This window comes from Babylonia areolata, chromosome 10 (genome assembly GCF_041734735.1).
Source record: "Babylonia areolata isolate BAREFJ2019XMU chromosome 10, ASM4173473v1, whole genome shotgun sequence".
Lineage (NCBI taxonomy): Eukaryota > Metazoa > Mollusca > Gastropoda > Neogastropoda > Buccinidae > Babylonia > Babylonia areolata.
This window is the reverse complement of record NC_134885.1, coordinates 19,881,419-19,900,301: the sequence shown is the minus strand read 5'-3', so window position 1 is coordinate 19,900,301 and position 18,883 is coordinate 19,881,419. Positions and strand designations below refer to the sequence as shown.

The 18,883-nt window shown below is 49.0% G+C and overlaps 1 protein-coding gene across 1 annotated transcript in view; it reads left to right on the top strand.

Moving 5' to 3' along the window:
- Positions 1-17,870, top strand: part of LOC143286487 (uncharacterized) — a 234,332-nt gene extending 216,462 nt beyond the window's left edge. The window contains exons 15-22 of the mRNA XM_076594064.1: positions 2,931-3,048; positions 4,861-5,037; positions 6,615-6,842; positions 8,730-8,909; positions 11,534-11,659; positions 13,577-13,812; positions 14,732-15,127; positions 15,531-17,870. Coding sequence (XP_076450179.1) covers positions 2,931-3,048; positions 4,861-5,037; positions 6,615-6,842; positions 8,730-8,909; positions 11,534-11,659; positions 13,577-13,812; positions 14,732-15,127; positions 15,531-17,363 — 3,294 coding nt within the window. The 3' untranslated portion in view covers positions 17,364-17,870. The remainder of the gene's footprint in view (positions 1-2,930; positions 3,049-4,860; positions 5,038-6,614; positions 6,843-8,729; positions 8,910-11,533; positions 11,660-13,576; positions 13,813-14,731; positions 15,128-15,530) is intronic.
- Positions 17,871-18,883: the final 1,013 nt, after the last annotated feature.

Sequence of the window (18,883 nt, the reverse complement as noted above, 5' to 3'; positions counted from 1 at the left end):
GAGAGAGAGAGAGAGAGAGAGAGGTTGTATTTATTAGCCTTTTAAAGGAACTCCGTTCTTTATGGTCTTACTCTATATTCACATGGAACGAAATGCACGTGCATGTTCAGAATGTTGTGTTTTTCTGACGTCACATCAAAGTCTCCTCACGAACAGCCACAGTCCTTCATGACGTCATAGATGGTGTTGTTGTTTTTGACTCATTGTGTAAACAAAGTGAGTCTATGTTTTAACCCGGTGTTCGGTTGTCTTTGTGTGTGTGTGTGTGTGTGTGTGTCCGTGTGTCTGTGTGTCCGTGGTAAACTTTAACATTGACATTTTCTCTGCAACTACTTTGTCAGTTGACACCAAATTTGGCATAAAAATAGGAAAAATTCAGTTCTTTCCAGTCGTCTTGTTTAAAACAATATTGCATCTCTGGGATGGGCACAAAATAATAAAAAAAAAAATGAAGCCTGATTATATGCAAACTGCATTTACTGTTATATTTATATTTTTTGTATTCTCTAAACTTGGCACTTTGATCTGATATTCTGACCCAACAACTAGAGCAGTCATTATTATCATTTTTTGTTCAAACAGGAACTTCCTTTGCTAAGCATGGAAGTTTTATTTATTTTGCAAACGTTTTGGTGCAGATAGTAAAAAAATGGAAATTACTCTGTAATGCTAGGGGAGTTAATTTGCTTTACACTGATCTTTCTCATCTTAAACATTACATTTTGAAATTATGCTCAATACATAAAAAGCTTGGATTTTTTTTTAAAGTGTATCACAAGTGAGTCTTGAAGGTTTTGCCTCTCTTGTTTGTTGTTGTTTTTCGTTTTCTTGTTGTTTTTTTTGTTTGTTGTTTGTTTGCTTGCTTGTTTTTGTTTTGTTTTAGATTTTTTCCCCTGTATGTGTAGTTTTTAATGAATATGAAAAAGAAAAAATACCACGTACTACGTCATAGTCCTTAATGACGTGTTGTTGTTGTTTTTGTTGTTGTTGTTTTGGGGGGTTGTTGTTATTTTCATGCGTTCTTGTGTGTGTGTGTGTGTTTGTTTGTTTGTGTTTGAAGTTGATTCAACAAAATGACGTGACACCATAAGTACTCGGCACTTTACAGTCCTTTATGACGTCATGTATGACGTTTCTGTGTGTGCGTGTGTATGTACGTGCGTGCTTGCGCGCGTGTGTGCGTGTGTGTGTGTGTGTGTGTGTGTGTGTGTGTGTTATGTGTGCACACTAACTTAAACCTGTAGAACGTATTTTACATTTTGTTGTCGCTGCGTGATCACCATAATTATTGTGTACTTTTGACCTCTTTCTAGGGGCCGGAGGCCTGGAGATTAAAGTTTTGTTCTTGTTCTTGTTCTTGTTCTCTCTCTCTACTACTACTACTACTACTTCTACTACTGCTACTACTTCTACTACTACTACTACTATCTCTACTATCTCTGTAATTTAAGCTAATGACAAAGTACTTTAAGCTGATGAAAAGATTCGCCAGAGTGTCGCAAATCTCTTATCAGTCTGTTTTGTTTCAATTCTGTTTTGTTTTGTTTTGTTTTTTCCTTTCTGTTCCATTTTTATCTGTTTTGCACCTTTCTTTTTTTCTTCTTTTTTTCTTTCTTTCTTTCTGATTTGTACCTACTATATTACAAGAGCTTTGACAGCTAATAACATTATAATATTTCAGTGTTCGGCGTTCAGTGTTCGCTCTCTCTCTCTCTCTCTCTCTCTCTCTCTCGCCAGATTAAATATCCTTCCACTTCAAAACCAGCTAGAATTCAACAAAGCATTACTCATGTACAAAACACACAATAACTTAGCACCGCAATATCTCCAACACCTGCTCACACGAGCCTCATGCCGATACGGCTCTAACAAATACATTTTGCCACGTACCCGAATTGATTTGTTCAAAACTAGTTTTGCATTTTCGGGTGCATCACTGTGGAACTCCCTTCCTTTGCACATACAAACGGGCAGTTCTCTTCCTATGTTCAAATCAAGTCTGCATAAACATCTTCACCCCTTCCAACAGTAAATAACTCTGATCTTTGAATTACTGTAGGCAGTAACAAAGGGGTCAGTTATGTCTTATTTATTGGATCAGTCATTGTTGCTATTGTTGTTGTTCTTTCCTTGCTTTCTCATTTCATCGTGTTTTGTTTTGCTCTTCTTCTTTTTTTTTCTTCTTTTTTTTCTCTCGTTCTATTTCTTATGCATGCATAATCTATTCATTTCGTTCTATCATAATCGCGACAAGTGTTCAAGTAATATTGGTGATGGTGGTAGTCACTGTAGTATGCTGCACTTGCCAACATAGATTTCAGAGACAGTAACAATACTGTACCTTTTAAACACCCGGATGTTTCTGGAACTTCTATATTGATGACATCTCTCTCTCTCTCTCTCTCTCTCTCTCTCTCTCTCTCTCTCTCTCTCTCTGTGAATCACTGTCCTATCCATCTGTCAATCTTAGTGTGTGTGTGGGGGGGGGGGGGAGTGAGGGGGTGCTGTCAGTGTGTGTGTGTGTGCGTGTGTGTGTATGTATGTGTGTGCGCTCGCACGCGAGCGTCAGTGTGTGTATGCATGTGTGTGCACGGATGTGGGTGTGTGTGAGGGGGGCGGGGGGGGGAGGTGTTTTCTTCATTATGTATACAATTCTGCATGAAAACCTTTTCCTTTCATTTATGTGTGTGCTATTTGTACTAGATGTAGATTAGCAAGGACAGATTGGAAGAATAGGCAATGCCTAAAATCTTAATCCTTGAATAAAAACGTTTTGAGTTCTGAGTTCTGAGTTCTCTCTCTCTCTCTCTCTCTCTCTCTCTCTCTCTCTCTCTCTGTCCCTTTAAGCCTGTGACAAAGTACTCTAAGCTAATGACAAAGGTCGCCAGAGTGTCGCCAGTCTCTTACCAGTTCCATGTTGTTTCCACAAGCCGACGGACACGGTGGAGATGGACGAGCAGGTGACGTGGCTGGCCAAGAAGGACGGTGCCCCCGACATGTGGCAGGAGCACTACTACAACCTGACAGAGTTCTGGACCACTCACTTCGGTCAGTGACAGGGAGGGGGAGGAGGAAGGGGAAAGGGGGAGAGAGGGAGAGAGAGGGGAGGGAGGGAGACGGGGAGATGAGGGGGTGGTGGGGAGGGGGGATATGGTGGGGAGTAGGGAGGGAGAGAGGGGGGATGGAGGGAGATGGGAAGAGAGGGAGAGAGAGGGGAGGGAGGGAGACGGGGAGATGAGGGGGGGTGGGGAGGGGGGATATGGTGGGGAGTGGGGAGGGGTAGGGAGGGAGAGAGGGGAAAGGAGTGAGAGGGGGAGAGAGGGAGAGAGAGGGGAGGGAGGGAGACGGGGAGATGAGGGGGGGTGGGGAGGGGGGATATGGTGGGGAGTGGGGAGGGGTAGGGAGGGAGAGAGGGGAAAGGAGTGAGAGGGGGAGAGAGGGAGAGAGAGGGGAGGGAGGGAGATAGGGAGATGAGGGGGTAGCGGGGAGGGGGGATATGGTGGGGAGTGGGGAGGGGAGGGGTAGGGAGGGAGAGAGGGGAAAGGAGTGAGAGGGGGAGAGAGGGGAGGGAGGGAGACGGGGAGATGAGGGGGTGGTGGGGAGTGGGGATATGGTGGGGAGTGGGGAGGGGTAGGGAGGGAGAGAGGGGAAAGGAGTGAGGGGGGGGAGAGAGATAAGATAAGATAAGATAAGAATAACTTTATTATCTCCAACTGGAGAAATTTGGTCAGGTGCATTATCACAAAATAGACAAGTAAACAACATGGGGACCATAACGGTAAAAGTCAACAACAGCCCCTACAAATATTACGAAGATACAAATGTAAAAAATATCACATACATCGTTTCATACATACATCCACACACTGCAGGTAATAACTAGTATTCTTAATGTAAAAACAGAAAGAATTAAGAAACATTATTTGAATATAATTATAAACATAGCCTACTATACTGCACATTGATTATAATAGATAAGATAAGAATAAAGATGAATTGCGGAAAACCACAACCAGATAATCAGCACACACCCGGGGGTGAGAGGGAGAGAGAGGGGAGGGAGGGAGAGGGGTAGATGGGGGAGTGGGGAGGGGGTAGGGAGGGATAGAGGGGGGATGGAGGGAGATGGGGAGGGAGGGAGAGAGAGGGGGAGTGAGGGAGGGAAGATGGGAGAAAGGGGAAAGAAGGAGGAAAGGGAGGGGAGTATTTGTATTTGTATTTCTTTTTATCACAACAGATTTCTCTGTGTGAAATTCGAGCTGCTCTCCCCCAGGGAGAGTGCGTCGCTACACTACAGCGCCACCCATTTTTTGTAATTATTCCACCGTGCAGTTTTATTTGTTCTTCCTATCGTGGGAGGGGAGGAAGGAAGAGAGAGGGGGAGAGAGGGAGGAGGGAGGAAGAGTGGGAGGGGGGGGAAAGAGAGAGGCGGAGAGGAGAAAGAGGGGAGAGAGGGAGAGAGAGCGGAAGGGAGAAAGAGAGGGGGAAGGAGAAAGAGTGAGAGGGAGTGAAAAAGAGGTGGGAGGGGAAGAAGAGAGAGAGGGGGGGGAGAAAGAGAGAGAGAGAGAGACTCGCATGCATGCACGTACAAACACACACACATACACACACCACCACCACCACCACCAACCCGACACACAAACACACAGATACACAATTATGATTTGTATTTATTCTCAACAAAATATACTTTTTTTTTTAACTAATATCTGTGACTCTGCACCCCCACCCCAAACTCCCACAACCATCCCACCACCCCACACCACAACCTACCACCGCACCCCCACATCCTCACCCCAACCCACACCCCCACCCACACCCACACCCCCCACACCCACCTCCTACTCTCCCATCTCCCAGACAATCACACCTCGGAGCTGTGGGAGGACATACAGAACGACGAGTACGACCCTGACTCCTACGACTTTTCCCGGGAGGCCGAGCTGTACCTGGAGGACTATGAGAGGGGCCACGGGGATGTCTACATCAAGAACCTCGTCATGGCCAACCCGCCCCTCACCTGTAAACCTAAACCAGGTAATCTTTAGGATTGTGGTGTGGTGTGGTGTGGTGTGGTGTGGTGTGGTGTGGTGTGGTGTGGTGTGGTGTGGCGTGGCGTGGCGTGGCGTGGCGTGGCGTGGCATGGCGTGGTGTGGTGTAGAGGACTATGAGAGGGGCCACGGGGATGTCTACATCAAGAACCTCGTCATGGCCAACCCGCCCCTCACCTGTAAACCTAAACCAGGTAATCTTTAGGATTGTGGTGTGGTGTGGTGTGGAGTGGCGTGGCGTGGCGTGGTGTGGTGTGGTGTGGTGTGGTGTGGTGTGGTGTGGTGTGGCGTGGTGTGGTGTGGTGTGGTGTGGTGTGGCCTGGCCTGGCCTGGCATGGCGTGGCGTGGCATGGCGTGGTGTGGTGTGGCGTGGCGTGGTGTGGTGTGGTGTGGTTTACTGTGGTGTGGTGTAGTGTGATGTAGTGTGGTGTGGTGTGGTGTAGTGTGGTGTGGTGTGGTTTACTGTGGTGTGGCGTGGTGTGGTGTGGTGTGGTGTGGTTTACTGTGGTGTAGTGTGGTGTGGTGTGGTATGGTTCACTGTGGTGTGGTGTGGTGTGGTGTGGTGTGGTGTGGAGTGGCGTGGTGTGGTGTGGTGTGGTGTGGTGTGGTGTAGAGGACTATGAGAGGGGTCACGGGGATGTCTACATCAAGAACCTCATCATGGCCAACCCGCCCCTCACCTGTAAACCTAAGCCAGGTTACTTGGTGTGCTGTGTTAAATGCAATGATGTGGACAACAATACAAAATCCAACGCGATACGAACAGTGTTTTAATTATGATGATGATCACCACCAACAATAAACAACCTCACCCCCAAACAGCCGCCAACACCATAAAAATAACACCACCACCTGCACCACCAACACCAAAATCCTCACCACCAAACAACAACAAAAACAGTAAATGCCTCACCACCAACAAAACCAACCACCACCAAACAGCCACCATTAACAGCCACACCAACAACAAAATTCTCACCACCAACAAACCGAAGAACCACCAGCACAAACAACACGAACGCCAAAAACCTCAACTCCAACCAACCAACCACCACCACGACCAACACCAACAACAAAAACCTCACCCCTCACCCCTCACCACTCACCACCCACCAACTACAACAACACCAACAACAAAAACGTCAACCACCCACTAACCACCACCACCAACAACACGAACAACAAAAACCTCACCACCACCAACAACAACACGAACAACAAAAACCTCACCACCACCAACAACAACACGAACAACAAAAACCTCACCACCACCAACAACACGAACAACAAAAACCTCACCACCACCACCAACAACACGAACAACAAAAACCTCACCACCACCAACAACAACACGAACAACAAAAACCTCACCACCACCAACAACAACACGAACAACAAAAACCTCACCACCAACAAACCACCACCACCACCACCACAAACAACACCAACGCCGAAAACCTCAAGCACCAAACAAACCAACACCACCACCACCAACCCTACCCTCCTCATCCCCTCTCCTCCCCCACCCCCACCCATACCTCCTCCCCCTCCCTGTCCGCACAGGTCCCTTCATGCCGTGTGACGACCTGTTCGGGTGGTGGTCCCTTCGCTGCGGGGTGTGGTTCGTCTTCCTGCTGGCCCTGCTGGGCAACGCTGTGGTCCTCTTCGTGTCGGTCAGCTCCCGCTCCAAGATGGACGTGCCCCGCTTCCTCATCTGCAACCTGGCCTGCGCCGACTTCTTCATGGGGGTCTACCTGGGCATCCTGGCCATGGTGGATGCTTCCACCTTGGGTGAGTTGTTTTGTTTGTTCTGTTGTAGTTAGTTTGTTGTTCTTGTTGTAATTGCGTTTTGATAACATTTATCATTGAACCAGAGGCGTCACATGATGAGGATGAATAATCAAAACGTTGTACTCGACATTGTATATCGTGGGGGACGGGGGGCGGGGGGAGGGGGGTATGTAGGAAGGGGAGAAGCTTTTAAGGGGGTGCAGGAAGAATTGGAGGTGGGAGGGGAGGGGGAAGGGGAAGAAGCAATACTGGTGCTGGAGGTACTGGAGGGTCGTGAGGGGGGGGGGGGGGGGGGCATAGGCAGTAGAAGCCATAGCGGTTCAGGAAGTATTTCGGGAGTAGGTGATGGGGAGCTTAATAACAGTTATGTGGGTGGGTGTAAATGGTGTGGAGAACGAGGGATGTGAGTGGAGGACTGAAGTGGGCGGGGGAGAGGGTGGAGGGGGGGTAGGGAGGGAGGGAGGGAGCATGGTTTATGATGACTCTAGCTGAACACTGATTGGTTTACTGGTCAGGCTCGCTTTCCAATGGGATGTGAAAAAAAAGAAAACGCTATCTTTTAAAACTCACATCTAAAATCAAAGCTAAAATTTTAACCACCGAGTCCGTTCAAAATGCGGATGGGGACGCATAGGCTGTAATTGACAATCATTCATACACAAAAAGACAGAGACAGACACACAAAGAGACAGACACAGAGAGGGACAGAGGCAGAGAAAGTTCCGTTCCTTGCTGACGATATCCCCCCTCACAAGATCATCTAGATGAGCTGGCAGACTTGCTTAATTAATTCATCAATTAAATCTCTAGCGCTCTCCCCCATTCCTCCAGCAAACCCCGCACCCTCCCAATGAGCAATACATCACTAAAGGTGCTTCCACACGAAGCAATACATGGACACACACACACACTCTCTCTGTCTCTGCCTGTCTGTCTGTCTCTCTCTGTGTCTGTCTCTGTCTCTCTGTCTGTCTCTCTGTCTCTGTCTCTGTCTCTGTCTCTGTCTCTCTCTCTCTCTCTCTCTCTCTGTCTATCTCTCTGTCTGTCTATCTATCTATCTATCTATCCATCTTTCTATTTGTCATGCTCACACACACACACACACACACACACACACACACACACACACACACACACACACACACACACACACACACACACGAACCCCTACCCTCTCCTCCCACACAAGCACACGCACGCGAACCCCCACCTCCCCACACCTCACCCACCCCACCCACCACACACCCCACCCACCATACACACGAACCCCCCCCCCCACACACACACACACACACACACACACACAAACACACATGATCCCCCACCTCCCCACACCCCACCCACACACACACGAACTCCTATCCTCACACCCCACCCACCCCACACACGAACCCCCACACCCCACCTACACACACACACACACACACACACACGAACCTCTACCCTCTCCCCCCACACACGCACACACACGCGAACCCCCACCTACCCACACCCCACCCACCTCACCCACCACACACACGAACCCCCACCCCACCCCACCCCACCCCCCCACACACACACACAAACAAACACACATGATCCCCCACCTCCCCACCCCCCACCCACACACACACACGAACTCCTATCCTCACACCCCACCCCACCCATACACGAACCCCCACACCCCACCTACACACACACACACACACACACACACACACACACACACACGAACCCATCCCCCAACCCCCGCCACCCAACCCCCCCCCCCGCCCCCCCCCCCACACACACACACAACAAACCCCTCAACCCCACCCACCCACCAAAACCCCTCCACATCCATGAAAACCTCGCTCCGTGACTGTGTAACTGTAACTGCGTGTGCCTTCCTGTCCTGTGTGTGTACAGGCGAGTTCCGGAAGTACGCGATCCAGTGGCAGATCAGCGGGGGTTGCCTGGTGGCGGGGTTCCTGGGGGTGCTCTCCTCGGAGCTCAGCGTCTTCACCCTCACCGTCATCACGCTGGAGAGGTTCTACGTCATCACTCACGCCATGCAGCTCAACAAGAGGCTGTCCCTCAGGCAGGCCGGTGAGGGAGAGGAGGAGGAGGGAGGGATGGTGATGGTGGTGGTCTTGATTATGATCGTGATTATGATGGTGATGATGATGGTGATGTTGGTTGTAATGTTTGTAGTGATGTTGGTGGTAATGTTGGTGGTGTTGGTGGTGGTGATGGTGATGCTGGTGGTGGTGATGGTGGTGGTTGTGGTGGTGGTGACGGTGGTGGTGGTGATGGTGGTGGTGGTGGTGGTGATGATGATGATGATGATGTGTGTGTGTGTGTGTGTGTGTGTGTGTGTGTTTGTGTGTGTGTGTGTGTGTGCATCTGCGTACGCGCGCATGTGTGTGTGACAGGAGACTTTGTAACACAGAAATCAAATGATCAGCACAGGCCTACCCAGGGATGTGTGTGTGTGTGTGTGTGTGTGTGTGTGTGTGTGTGTGTGTGTGTGTGTGTGTGTGTGTGTGTGTGTGTGTGTGTGTGTGTGTGTGTTTAAGATACCTGGTAAGAGAAAAAGCAAAACGAAATATAAATACAAGGAAATGTACACAGGCGCACGTGCAGATCCAGGCATATGATTGTGCCCACGCTTTCGCATCGTCGTGCATGCAAGCACGCACACGTGCAGTCGCACGCAACATGTGTGCGCGTGCACACACACACACACACACACACACACACAGGGAAACAGTCACCGACAGACACACACGATAATGAGCAGGTGAATAAGAAAATGAAAAAGAGGGAGACTGAGTTGAATGGGTGCATGTGTGTGCGTGCGTGTGTGTGTGTATTACGTGTGTATGTGTGCGTGTGTGTATGTGGGTACATGTTGCCTGCGACTCTGTGTGTATGTGTGTGTGTTTGTGTGTGTGTGTGTGTGTCTGTCTGTCTGTCTGTCTGTCTGTCTGTGTCTGTGGTGTGTCTGTGTGTATATATTGCGTGACTGTTTGCGTGTGTTTTCGAAATAGAAAAGGACAGAGAGGAAGGAAGGAGAGAAATATGTGACAACACAATGAATGGTTTCACAAGGAACTATCGATCACGCGGCGATGCTCGTGCCAAACTGCTTCACAAAGAACAGCTCAGAAACGCTGATAAGGAAAACGCAAAGCAAGTACGCGCGCACGCAGACACAAACACAGACACAGACACACAGGCACAAACACAGACACACACAGACAACACAGAGACACAGACAGACAGACAGACAGACACACACACACACACACACACACACACACACACACACACACACACACACACACACACACACACACACACACACACGGAGATAAAGAGAGGCAGAGACAGACAGACAGAAAGAGCGGAGAAAATGAAATTGAAAGTTAATCTCCGAGGAATACAAACAGATGATAACGAGGATGACATGATGTTGTTTGGAAAGAACGTGGAACGGTGGCCTTGTGGTAAACCGCCCCGCTACAAAGCGAGTGTCCACGGGTTCGAATCCCGTGTATGGACCTGGCACTTTGCCCCCCCCCCCCTTCCCCCCTACCTCCCACTGCCCTCCACCCCATCCCCCCTACAGACACACACACAAGACCTCGAGTGGTGGTCTTGTTGCTAGCAAGTCATCCGAATGAGACAGTCATCCAAGATCCCGTATGCACTTTACGCACGTGAAAAAAAAACAGTGCAACAACAACAACAACAAAGGTTGTCCTTGACAAAATTCCGTTGAAAAGAAATCCACTTTTGGTAGTTTAGCAAACAGACTTGCAGACATAAAACAGAAGAAATAGGTGGCGCTGCACTGTAGCGACGCGCGCTCTCCCAGTGGACAGCATTCCGAATTTCACACAAAGAAACCTGTTGTGACACAATGATATACAATATATACTTCAGTTCAGTTTGGACAGATATTTTGAACAGATCCAAAATGACACAAAGTGCCAAAGAGAATGATGAAGAACACGAAAGACTGCAGGCGAGGGAAGGAGAAATATGTATTTTTTTGTATTTTTTTAATCATAAAATGATAAATGAATAAACAGATGGGTGCGTTAACACTGGAGCGTGAACTCTGGAATAAAATCAAACAATTCTGCAGTCTGTTTCACAGAGCCAGATGACGTGACAGGCGCACATTACATGGAGACAAATCAAAAGATTGTGGAAGAAGGGCATGCTTTTATTGACGGCTGTTTTTCTTTCTTCTTTTTTTTTTTATTGTTGGGTGTGGGGGGGGGAGGGGAGGGGCCGCGGGGGGGGAGTAGGGGGGTATTGATGTTGTTTTGGGAGGTAAGAAGATCAACTGTGCAGTTTTCTGCTCTGTGTTCGTTTGTGCGTTTATTTCTTTGTTTTATCAGTGGTTTTATTTTCAGTGATTGGCGTGTTTCATTGCGTTCTCTGTCCCCTACGTAATTATCTTCAAACCGAGGTATGGCTGCGTAAACGGTGGGATGAAAACGATCATGCACCTGTATAGAATGAATATAGGAGAAGAAGAAGGAGGAGTTGATGATGATGATAGTGATGGTGATGGTGATGATGGTGATGGTGATGATGATGGTGATGGTGATGATGGTGATGATGATGATGATGGTGATGATGATGATGAACATTAACATCACACACACACACACACACACACACACACACACTCACGCCCTGTGTCCCCCACCCAGGGTACATCATGCTGGGTGGCTGGCTGTGGACCATCGCCCTGGCCAGCCTGCCTCTCTTCGGCATCAGTGACTACCGGAAGTTCGCCATTTGTCTGCCCTTTGAGGTGGAGGACCTCATCTCCAAAAGTCAGTCCCTTGGTAGTGGGGTTTTTTGTTGTTGTTGTTTTTGTTTGTTTGTTTGTTGTTGTTGTTTTTTTCGGGGGGTTGTTTTGTTTGTTTTGTTTTGTTTTTTGTTTGATTGTTTGTTTTGTTGTTCTTTTTTTGTTTTGTTGTTGTTGTTTTTGGGGGGATGCGGGGGGTTTGTTTGTTTGCTTGTCTGTATGAGAGAAGAAGAAGAAGAATGATAATATATAATGCATTATTAATTCGTGTTATAATAATGATAATGATGATCATAATGATATCATTATTGTTGTTGTTGTTGTTATGATCATCATCATCATGAAATAAATTAGTAATACATTTTATATTATCATTACTATTATCATTATCATTATTATCATCATCATCCTATTATTATTGTCATCATTATCCTCTCGTCATCATCATCATCAACATCAGTAGTAGTAGTAGTAGTAGTAGTATCATTATTGTCATGGTTGTTGTTATTACTATTATTATCGTTATTATTATCATCATCATTATTATAGGCTGATTATATAATTTTATTTTATTATCATTATTATCATTGTTATCATTATTGGTTTTTTTTATTATCATCATCATCGTTGTTATTGTTGTTGTTTTGTAAACTGATTTTAAGAGTTGTACGAGAATACTCCTCCATTTTTTACGTGTTTCCATATCAAGGGATTTATTTTAATCAAAAGATTAAATATGCCAGTGCATGTTACGGTCATCGGGTCAGTGAATCCATGTTCACTGTGATTTTAATTAACCTAACTGGTGTGTCTTTGGTAAAGACAAATTCTCCGATTTTCCTCACACCACCCTGATGTGAATGGGACCTGTCTTTCGTTGGGGAAGGTTAAAACAGCGGAAGGGGAGATTGAGCCCCCTGAATTCCGAAGCCGAGGCCTGGACACAGTTGAATATGAACTCATTGCCATGACTGCTCTTCAAGGCTACGGACACTTTAACCCTTTAAAAAAGTTTCAACAGAATACATTGTACAGAATATATCATACAGAATACTCGATGCAGAACACACTATACATACTGGAGAATACAACATATGGAATACACACGTGATACAGAATTCATAACAGAATGCGTCATGCAAAATACAGATGATACAGAATGCATAACAGTATACGTCATATAGACGACACATAATACATACCTGAGAATACCTCATACACGATACAGATGATACAACATGCATAACAGAATACGTCATTCAGAATACAGATCATGCAAAATACGCCAAGGAAGGATACAATACTTTTAACCTTTACCCACTTTCTCCTCTCCCTCGCCCCGCACCCCCACTCCCCCCACACACCCCCCCCCCCGCCCCCCACACACACACCACCCCACAGAATGCAGATGATACAGAATGCATAACAGTACATAGTTTTGCATACAGCTGATACATAATGCATAACAGTACATCGTATAGCATACAAAATGCATAACAGCACATCGTATAGAATACAGATGATACAGAATGCATAACAGTACATCATATTGCATACAGATGATACAGAATGTATAACAGTACATCATATTGCATACAGATGATACAGAATGTATAACAGTACATCATATTGCATACAGATGATACAGAATGCATAACAGTACATCATATAGCATACAGGTGCTACAGAATGCATAACAGTACATCGTATAGCATACAAAATGCATAACAGTACATCGTATAGAATACAGATGATACAGAATGCATAACAGTACATCATATAGCATGCTACAGAATGCATAACAGTACATCGTACAGCAAACAGAATGCATAACAGAGTACATCATACAGAATATATGATGCATGAAGGAAGAATACATAAACCTTAACCGTTGCCACCTTCTTTTCCTGACACCGCACCCCCTCCCTCCACACCCCTCCAGGCTACGTGTGCTTCATCCTCATCTTCAACGGGGTGTGCTTCTGCATCATCCTGACCTGCTACCTGTGCATGTACCTGAGCATCCGCCACTCCCAGGCCTGGAACTCCAACGACACCCGGGTGGCCAAGCGCATGGCCCTGTTGGTCTTCACTGACTTCCTCTGCTGGGCGCCCATCGCCTTCTTCTCCCTGGGAGCCTCCTTCGGCAAGAACCTCATCGACCTCAGCGGGGCCAAGGTCTGTTTGGGGATGGGGGGGGGGAGGACGGGGGGGGGGAGGTAGGGGTGGGTGGAAGGAGGGGTTGTGGGGGTGTGGGGGCGTGTGGAGGAGGATGGAATGATGGGTTTGGGTGGTTGGGTGGTGTGAAATGGGGGTGGGGGCGGCTGTGGAGAGGTGATGCAGGTTGGACGTGGTGATGGTGGGGGTGGAGGTGATGGAGGTGGTGGTGGTTTGGGTGGAGGAGGAAGTGGTGGTAGAAGTGGCGGTTGGGGTGTGTGTGTGTGTGTGTGTATGTGTGTGTGTGCTTTTTGTGTGTGTGTGTGTGTGTGTGCTTTTTGTGTGTGTGTGTGTGTATGTGTGTGTGTGCTTTTTGTGTGTGTGTGTGTGTAGGTGTGTGTGTGCTTTTTTTTTTGTGTGTGTGTGTATGTGTGTGTGTGCTTTTTTTGTGTGTGTGTGTGTGTATGTGTGTGTGTGCTTTTTGTGTGTGTGTGTGTGTGTTGGGGAGGGGGCGGGGGGCAGTGTGTGTGTCCACCTTTCCCTCTCACTTCCTGTCCTCCACACGGATGATTCCAGCTCTAGGCTTGGCTAACATTATTACAAATACGACTTATTGCACGAATATACTCAAGTCAGAATGTTTTGACATGTTCTGACACGACGCACGAGTGTATTCCATTTTTCTTGTAGCTCTGTGTGTTTGGTGGTGTTTGTATAAAATGAGCCGATATGGCCGAAAGCACACACACACACACACACACACACACACACACACACACACAAGTCTCTGAGGTCTCTAAGTCTTCTCTCCTTCCCCCTTCCCCCACCCACTCCCACCACCTCACCCCTTCCCATCCCCCCCCCAACTCCCACCTACCACCGCCTCCTCCACCCCACACCCACACCCACACCCCACACCCACTCTTCCTCTCCAAAACAGGTGCTGACCATCTTCGTGCTGCCCCTCAACTCCTGCACCAACCCTTTCCTCTACGCCATCTTCACCAAGCAGTTCAAGCGGGACTGTGTACTGCTGTGCCGCCGCCTGGAGGACTCGTCCATCGCCCGCCACTTCTCCAGGGTCTCCAACCGCCACGTGTCCTTCAGCTGGGGGTCCTCCAGGAGGCCCTCCCAGCTCCACTCGCTCGTCAACGGCGAGAAGGTCGGCAGCTGCTCGCACTCCGTGTCCGCGGCCAGTGCTGGTGGTGTTGGGGGTGGTGGGGTGTTCAGGAACGGTGGTGGTGGTGGAGGTGGTTGTGGTGGAGGAGGTGGTGGAGGATCGTTGTCGTACCACAGCGATCCTGATTCTGGGAAAGGGTCTTTGGATTATGAGAAGGTGAGTTGGTGGGGGAAGGAGGTGGTGTGAGAGAATGAGAGAAGGGGGGGGGAGGGAGAGAGAGTAGAAGTCTGTGCGCACATTCATTCACTTTATACAGTCACACACAGACACACACACACACACACACACACACACACACACACACACAGAGAGAGAGAGACTGACACTGACACTGACACTGGCACAGGTATAATTGTGACGACCACCGGCCTATACACAAAAGGGGTGGGGGATACAATGGGGCAATTCAACATGCAGAGAGAGAGAGAAAGAGATGTGCTTATATTATAGACGTATTCATATTATATCTATGCATACGTAAAAAGAGACAGACAAAACAGACTATAATTCCTTTCTTTTGACCCCCCCCCCCCCCCCAAACCCTCCCCCTACCTCCCAGATGCCATGCTCCGACACGCCGCCGACAACCCAGCGAGAAGCCCACTGCCACTGCCACCACCACCACCACCAACACCTGACCCACAACAACAACAAGGACGAGCTGCTTGACCACGGCGCCAGAGACTACGACGACGACGACACCACCAACGCCTACAACGACATGCTATCACGATGCCACGTGCAGTGCCGTTCCTCCCCCTCCTCCTCCCCCACCCCCACCCCGACCCGCACGGACAAGGACTCGTGTTCCTGGGGGCAGTGCAGAGACTGCCGCGTCATCATGCACCACGTCCACGACGGTTACAACCCTGCCGGAGGAGGAGGAGGCGGAGAAAGAAGCCGACGGCTGGGCAGCTATGACTACAACTGCACCGGCGAGACCTATCTCCCAAACTCTGACGTCGAGCACGACATGCCCGACTACGGCGGCAGCGGCTGTGTCCACGGCTGTCGCCATCATCATCAGCATAGTCACAGCAACAACCAGCACCGCGGTTCCAGCAACGGCCGAAGTCCCAGGAACCGCCGTGAGACAGACGCCGGCGGCTGCAAGAAGTCTGGGTGCGAGTGCCGGAAAGAAAAATCCTATCGTACCGGAGGAGGAGGAGGAGGAAGGGGAGAGAAGCGATGTCGTCAAGAGCTGGTCCTGCCGGTGGTGTCCTACAGCAAAGGGGACGGTGACCACGTCAGCATCCACTCCAACCACAACGGCCTGGACCTCCCGCCCCACTGCTGCCACGGGGGAGGAGGAGGAGGAGGGGAGGGAGGGGGGTGCTGGGGAGGAACCTTGCGGTGCTGCAGCAGCAGCTCCTCTCCCATGGAGAACGGCGACGGCGGCGGGGGCAAAGGGTATGGGGAGGTCCAGGACGTGCAGGTGCACGGGGGAGGCAAGACCTCCTCCCCCTCCCCCTCCTCATCCTCCTCTTCCTCCTCTCCTTCTACCGCCGCCCGCCGCCAGGCCCGCCCGCCCTCCATCCCGCCCACCAGGATCATGGTGACGCAGCACGGCGAGGACCGCCCGGCCTCTCTGCAGAGGTACATCTGTAACGGCACCAGCCGGGCCTACCTCGTCACGCGCGACACCTCCCCCCTCACTAAGGCGGACGACGCCGACAGCGGGCATGGACTGGCCGTGGACGCCAGCAGCGCCGGGCGGGGCGACAGCAGCATCGACGATGGCGTGGCGGAGATGGGGGGAGGCAGCGGGGAGATGGATGAGGACCAGGAGGATGAGGAGAGCAGTGTGGAGGAGGGGGCGGACCTTCACCGCGGGGACTCTCTCCGCGTGCAGGGCCACCTCCAGCGAGGACCTGTCAGCCCCGGACACAGAGTCACCACCTCCCCGGCGGGCGTGGTGGTGTGTCCGCGAGCGCTGGACAAGAGCGAGCACATGAGGTTCTTCACTGACTCCCTGGCCGCCCACCCCCACGCCTGCCGCTCCAACTCGCTGGTGGAACTGACGCAGGCCACCCAGGCCAAGCTGACGGCGCGCCTGGACTCGAACCCCGCCCCCAAACGCCTCAGCCTGACCCCGCGGCAGGAGGGCTACCTGCTGCTCAACACGGAGGACGGGTCGCCTTACTCCGACCAGGAGGAGGACCCCGAGTTCCCTCCCTACGAGGAGCTGCAGCACTACCTGCATGCTAGCAAGCAGCACGCCAAGGGCCGGGCCCTCGCCTCGGATCGCGGCTCCGCCCGGCGTGATGAGGTATGCGGTCTGCTCGGTGACGCTGCCCACAGCCCCTCACACACCACCAACGCCGGCAAACACGCCGGCAAGATGACGTACTCCGGCTATGACAAGGAGAGTGGTATCCGTTCAGAGTACTGACCGAAAGTTATGCTCTGATATGGATTCTATTCAGAGTTCTGCCACAGGATGCTCTGGTGTGCTCCAGGAGAGAGGACTGTGGTCGGAGTATTGATCAAAGAATGCTTTCATGTAACAAGGAGAGAGTGGTATCTGTTCAGACTACTGACCGAAAGACGCTCTGATGTGCTCCATCTCTGACAAGGAGAGTAGATTCTGTCCAACGTACTGACAAAAGGATGCATTGACGTGCTCCATGTCTGACAAGGAGAGTAGATTCTGTCCAGACCACTGACTGACCAAACGATGCTCTGATTCTGAAGTGCTAACGAAATCAACTAGGGTTTGCCGATTCCCTGACGTCCTTTTTTGTCACATTACAAACATTGAGGTCTTAATCAAGGTGGGCTGACTCTATGGCGGCGTTGTTCGCAACGTTGCGAATGTTGCGGTGACCGCTCGCTTCACTGACAGTGTCTTGTTTTTGTGTGCGTGTTCCGATGACTTAAACAACTATGGGTTTGTATGTTTCTATGCCAAAAAAAATACGCAAATCAAAACACTAACTTTCTTTTAATGCGAGGCAGGTCGCGGGTTCTTGTTAACTACGTGTGCGGGTGTGCGTGTGTATGTATGTATATGTGTGTGTGTGTGTGTGTGTGTGTGTGTGTGTGTGTGTGTGTGTGTGTGTGTGTTGACTTAACTGAACGTGTTTTCAGGATACGTTCCGATGTCCAAATCAGGCCAAATTTGGTTTCAAAACTGAAACCTTTTTTTTCTGTTTGTTTGTTTGTTGTTTTCAAAGTTGTTGATAACTGTTCCACAAGTAGTGTCCTCATTGATAACTTGGTGCTGCATTCCAGCAAACAAAATTGATAATCCAGGATCATATTCAAAAGTTTCTTTCAGGAAAAATAATCATAAAGCAATTTGCTGATCTAGTTATCACGCGGTTGCGCAAATTTCCTTTTCATGGTGATGATCCAGTTACCCATCTTCAGCGAAATGTTGAAGCCGTTTTTGTGATTGAAACATGGGACCATTTGTGTTAAAATGCTTATGTCTGTCTGATGTTACAGACAGTTTCTGTTGATAAAAGTTCACAAACAAATCACTATCACACCTGTTTTATTTAGCCAACATTTCTTCTTCTTCTTCTTCTTCTTCTTCTTTTTTATGACTGTCACCTGATTCTGTGATTTCATCACATACACAGAAACCAACAACTGTAACAATGCACACAACTGAAATACCATAGCTTTAATATCGCTTGAATGATCCATGGGTTTTGGTGTAAATAACAACTCAAATACACAATGAAATGTGATTCACTAACGTTTGTTTTAGAAGTCGCAGGCAGATGGGGTTTTTTTTATCACACAAAGATAATAACTTTGATGAGACAGCATGTTTTGGCAGTCACTAATATGAAATGTGCAAATTCAAATTTCATTGCATCGAATCGTGCATATCATAGCAAAAGAACCTTGTGGTTGTGTTTCTCTTTCAGCTTTATTGTTTTATTTTGTAGCGTAAAACTG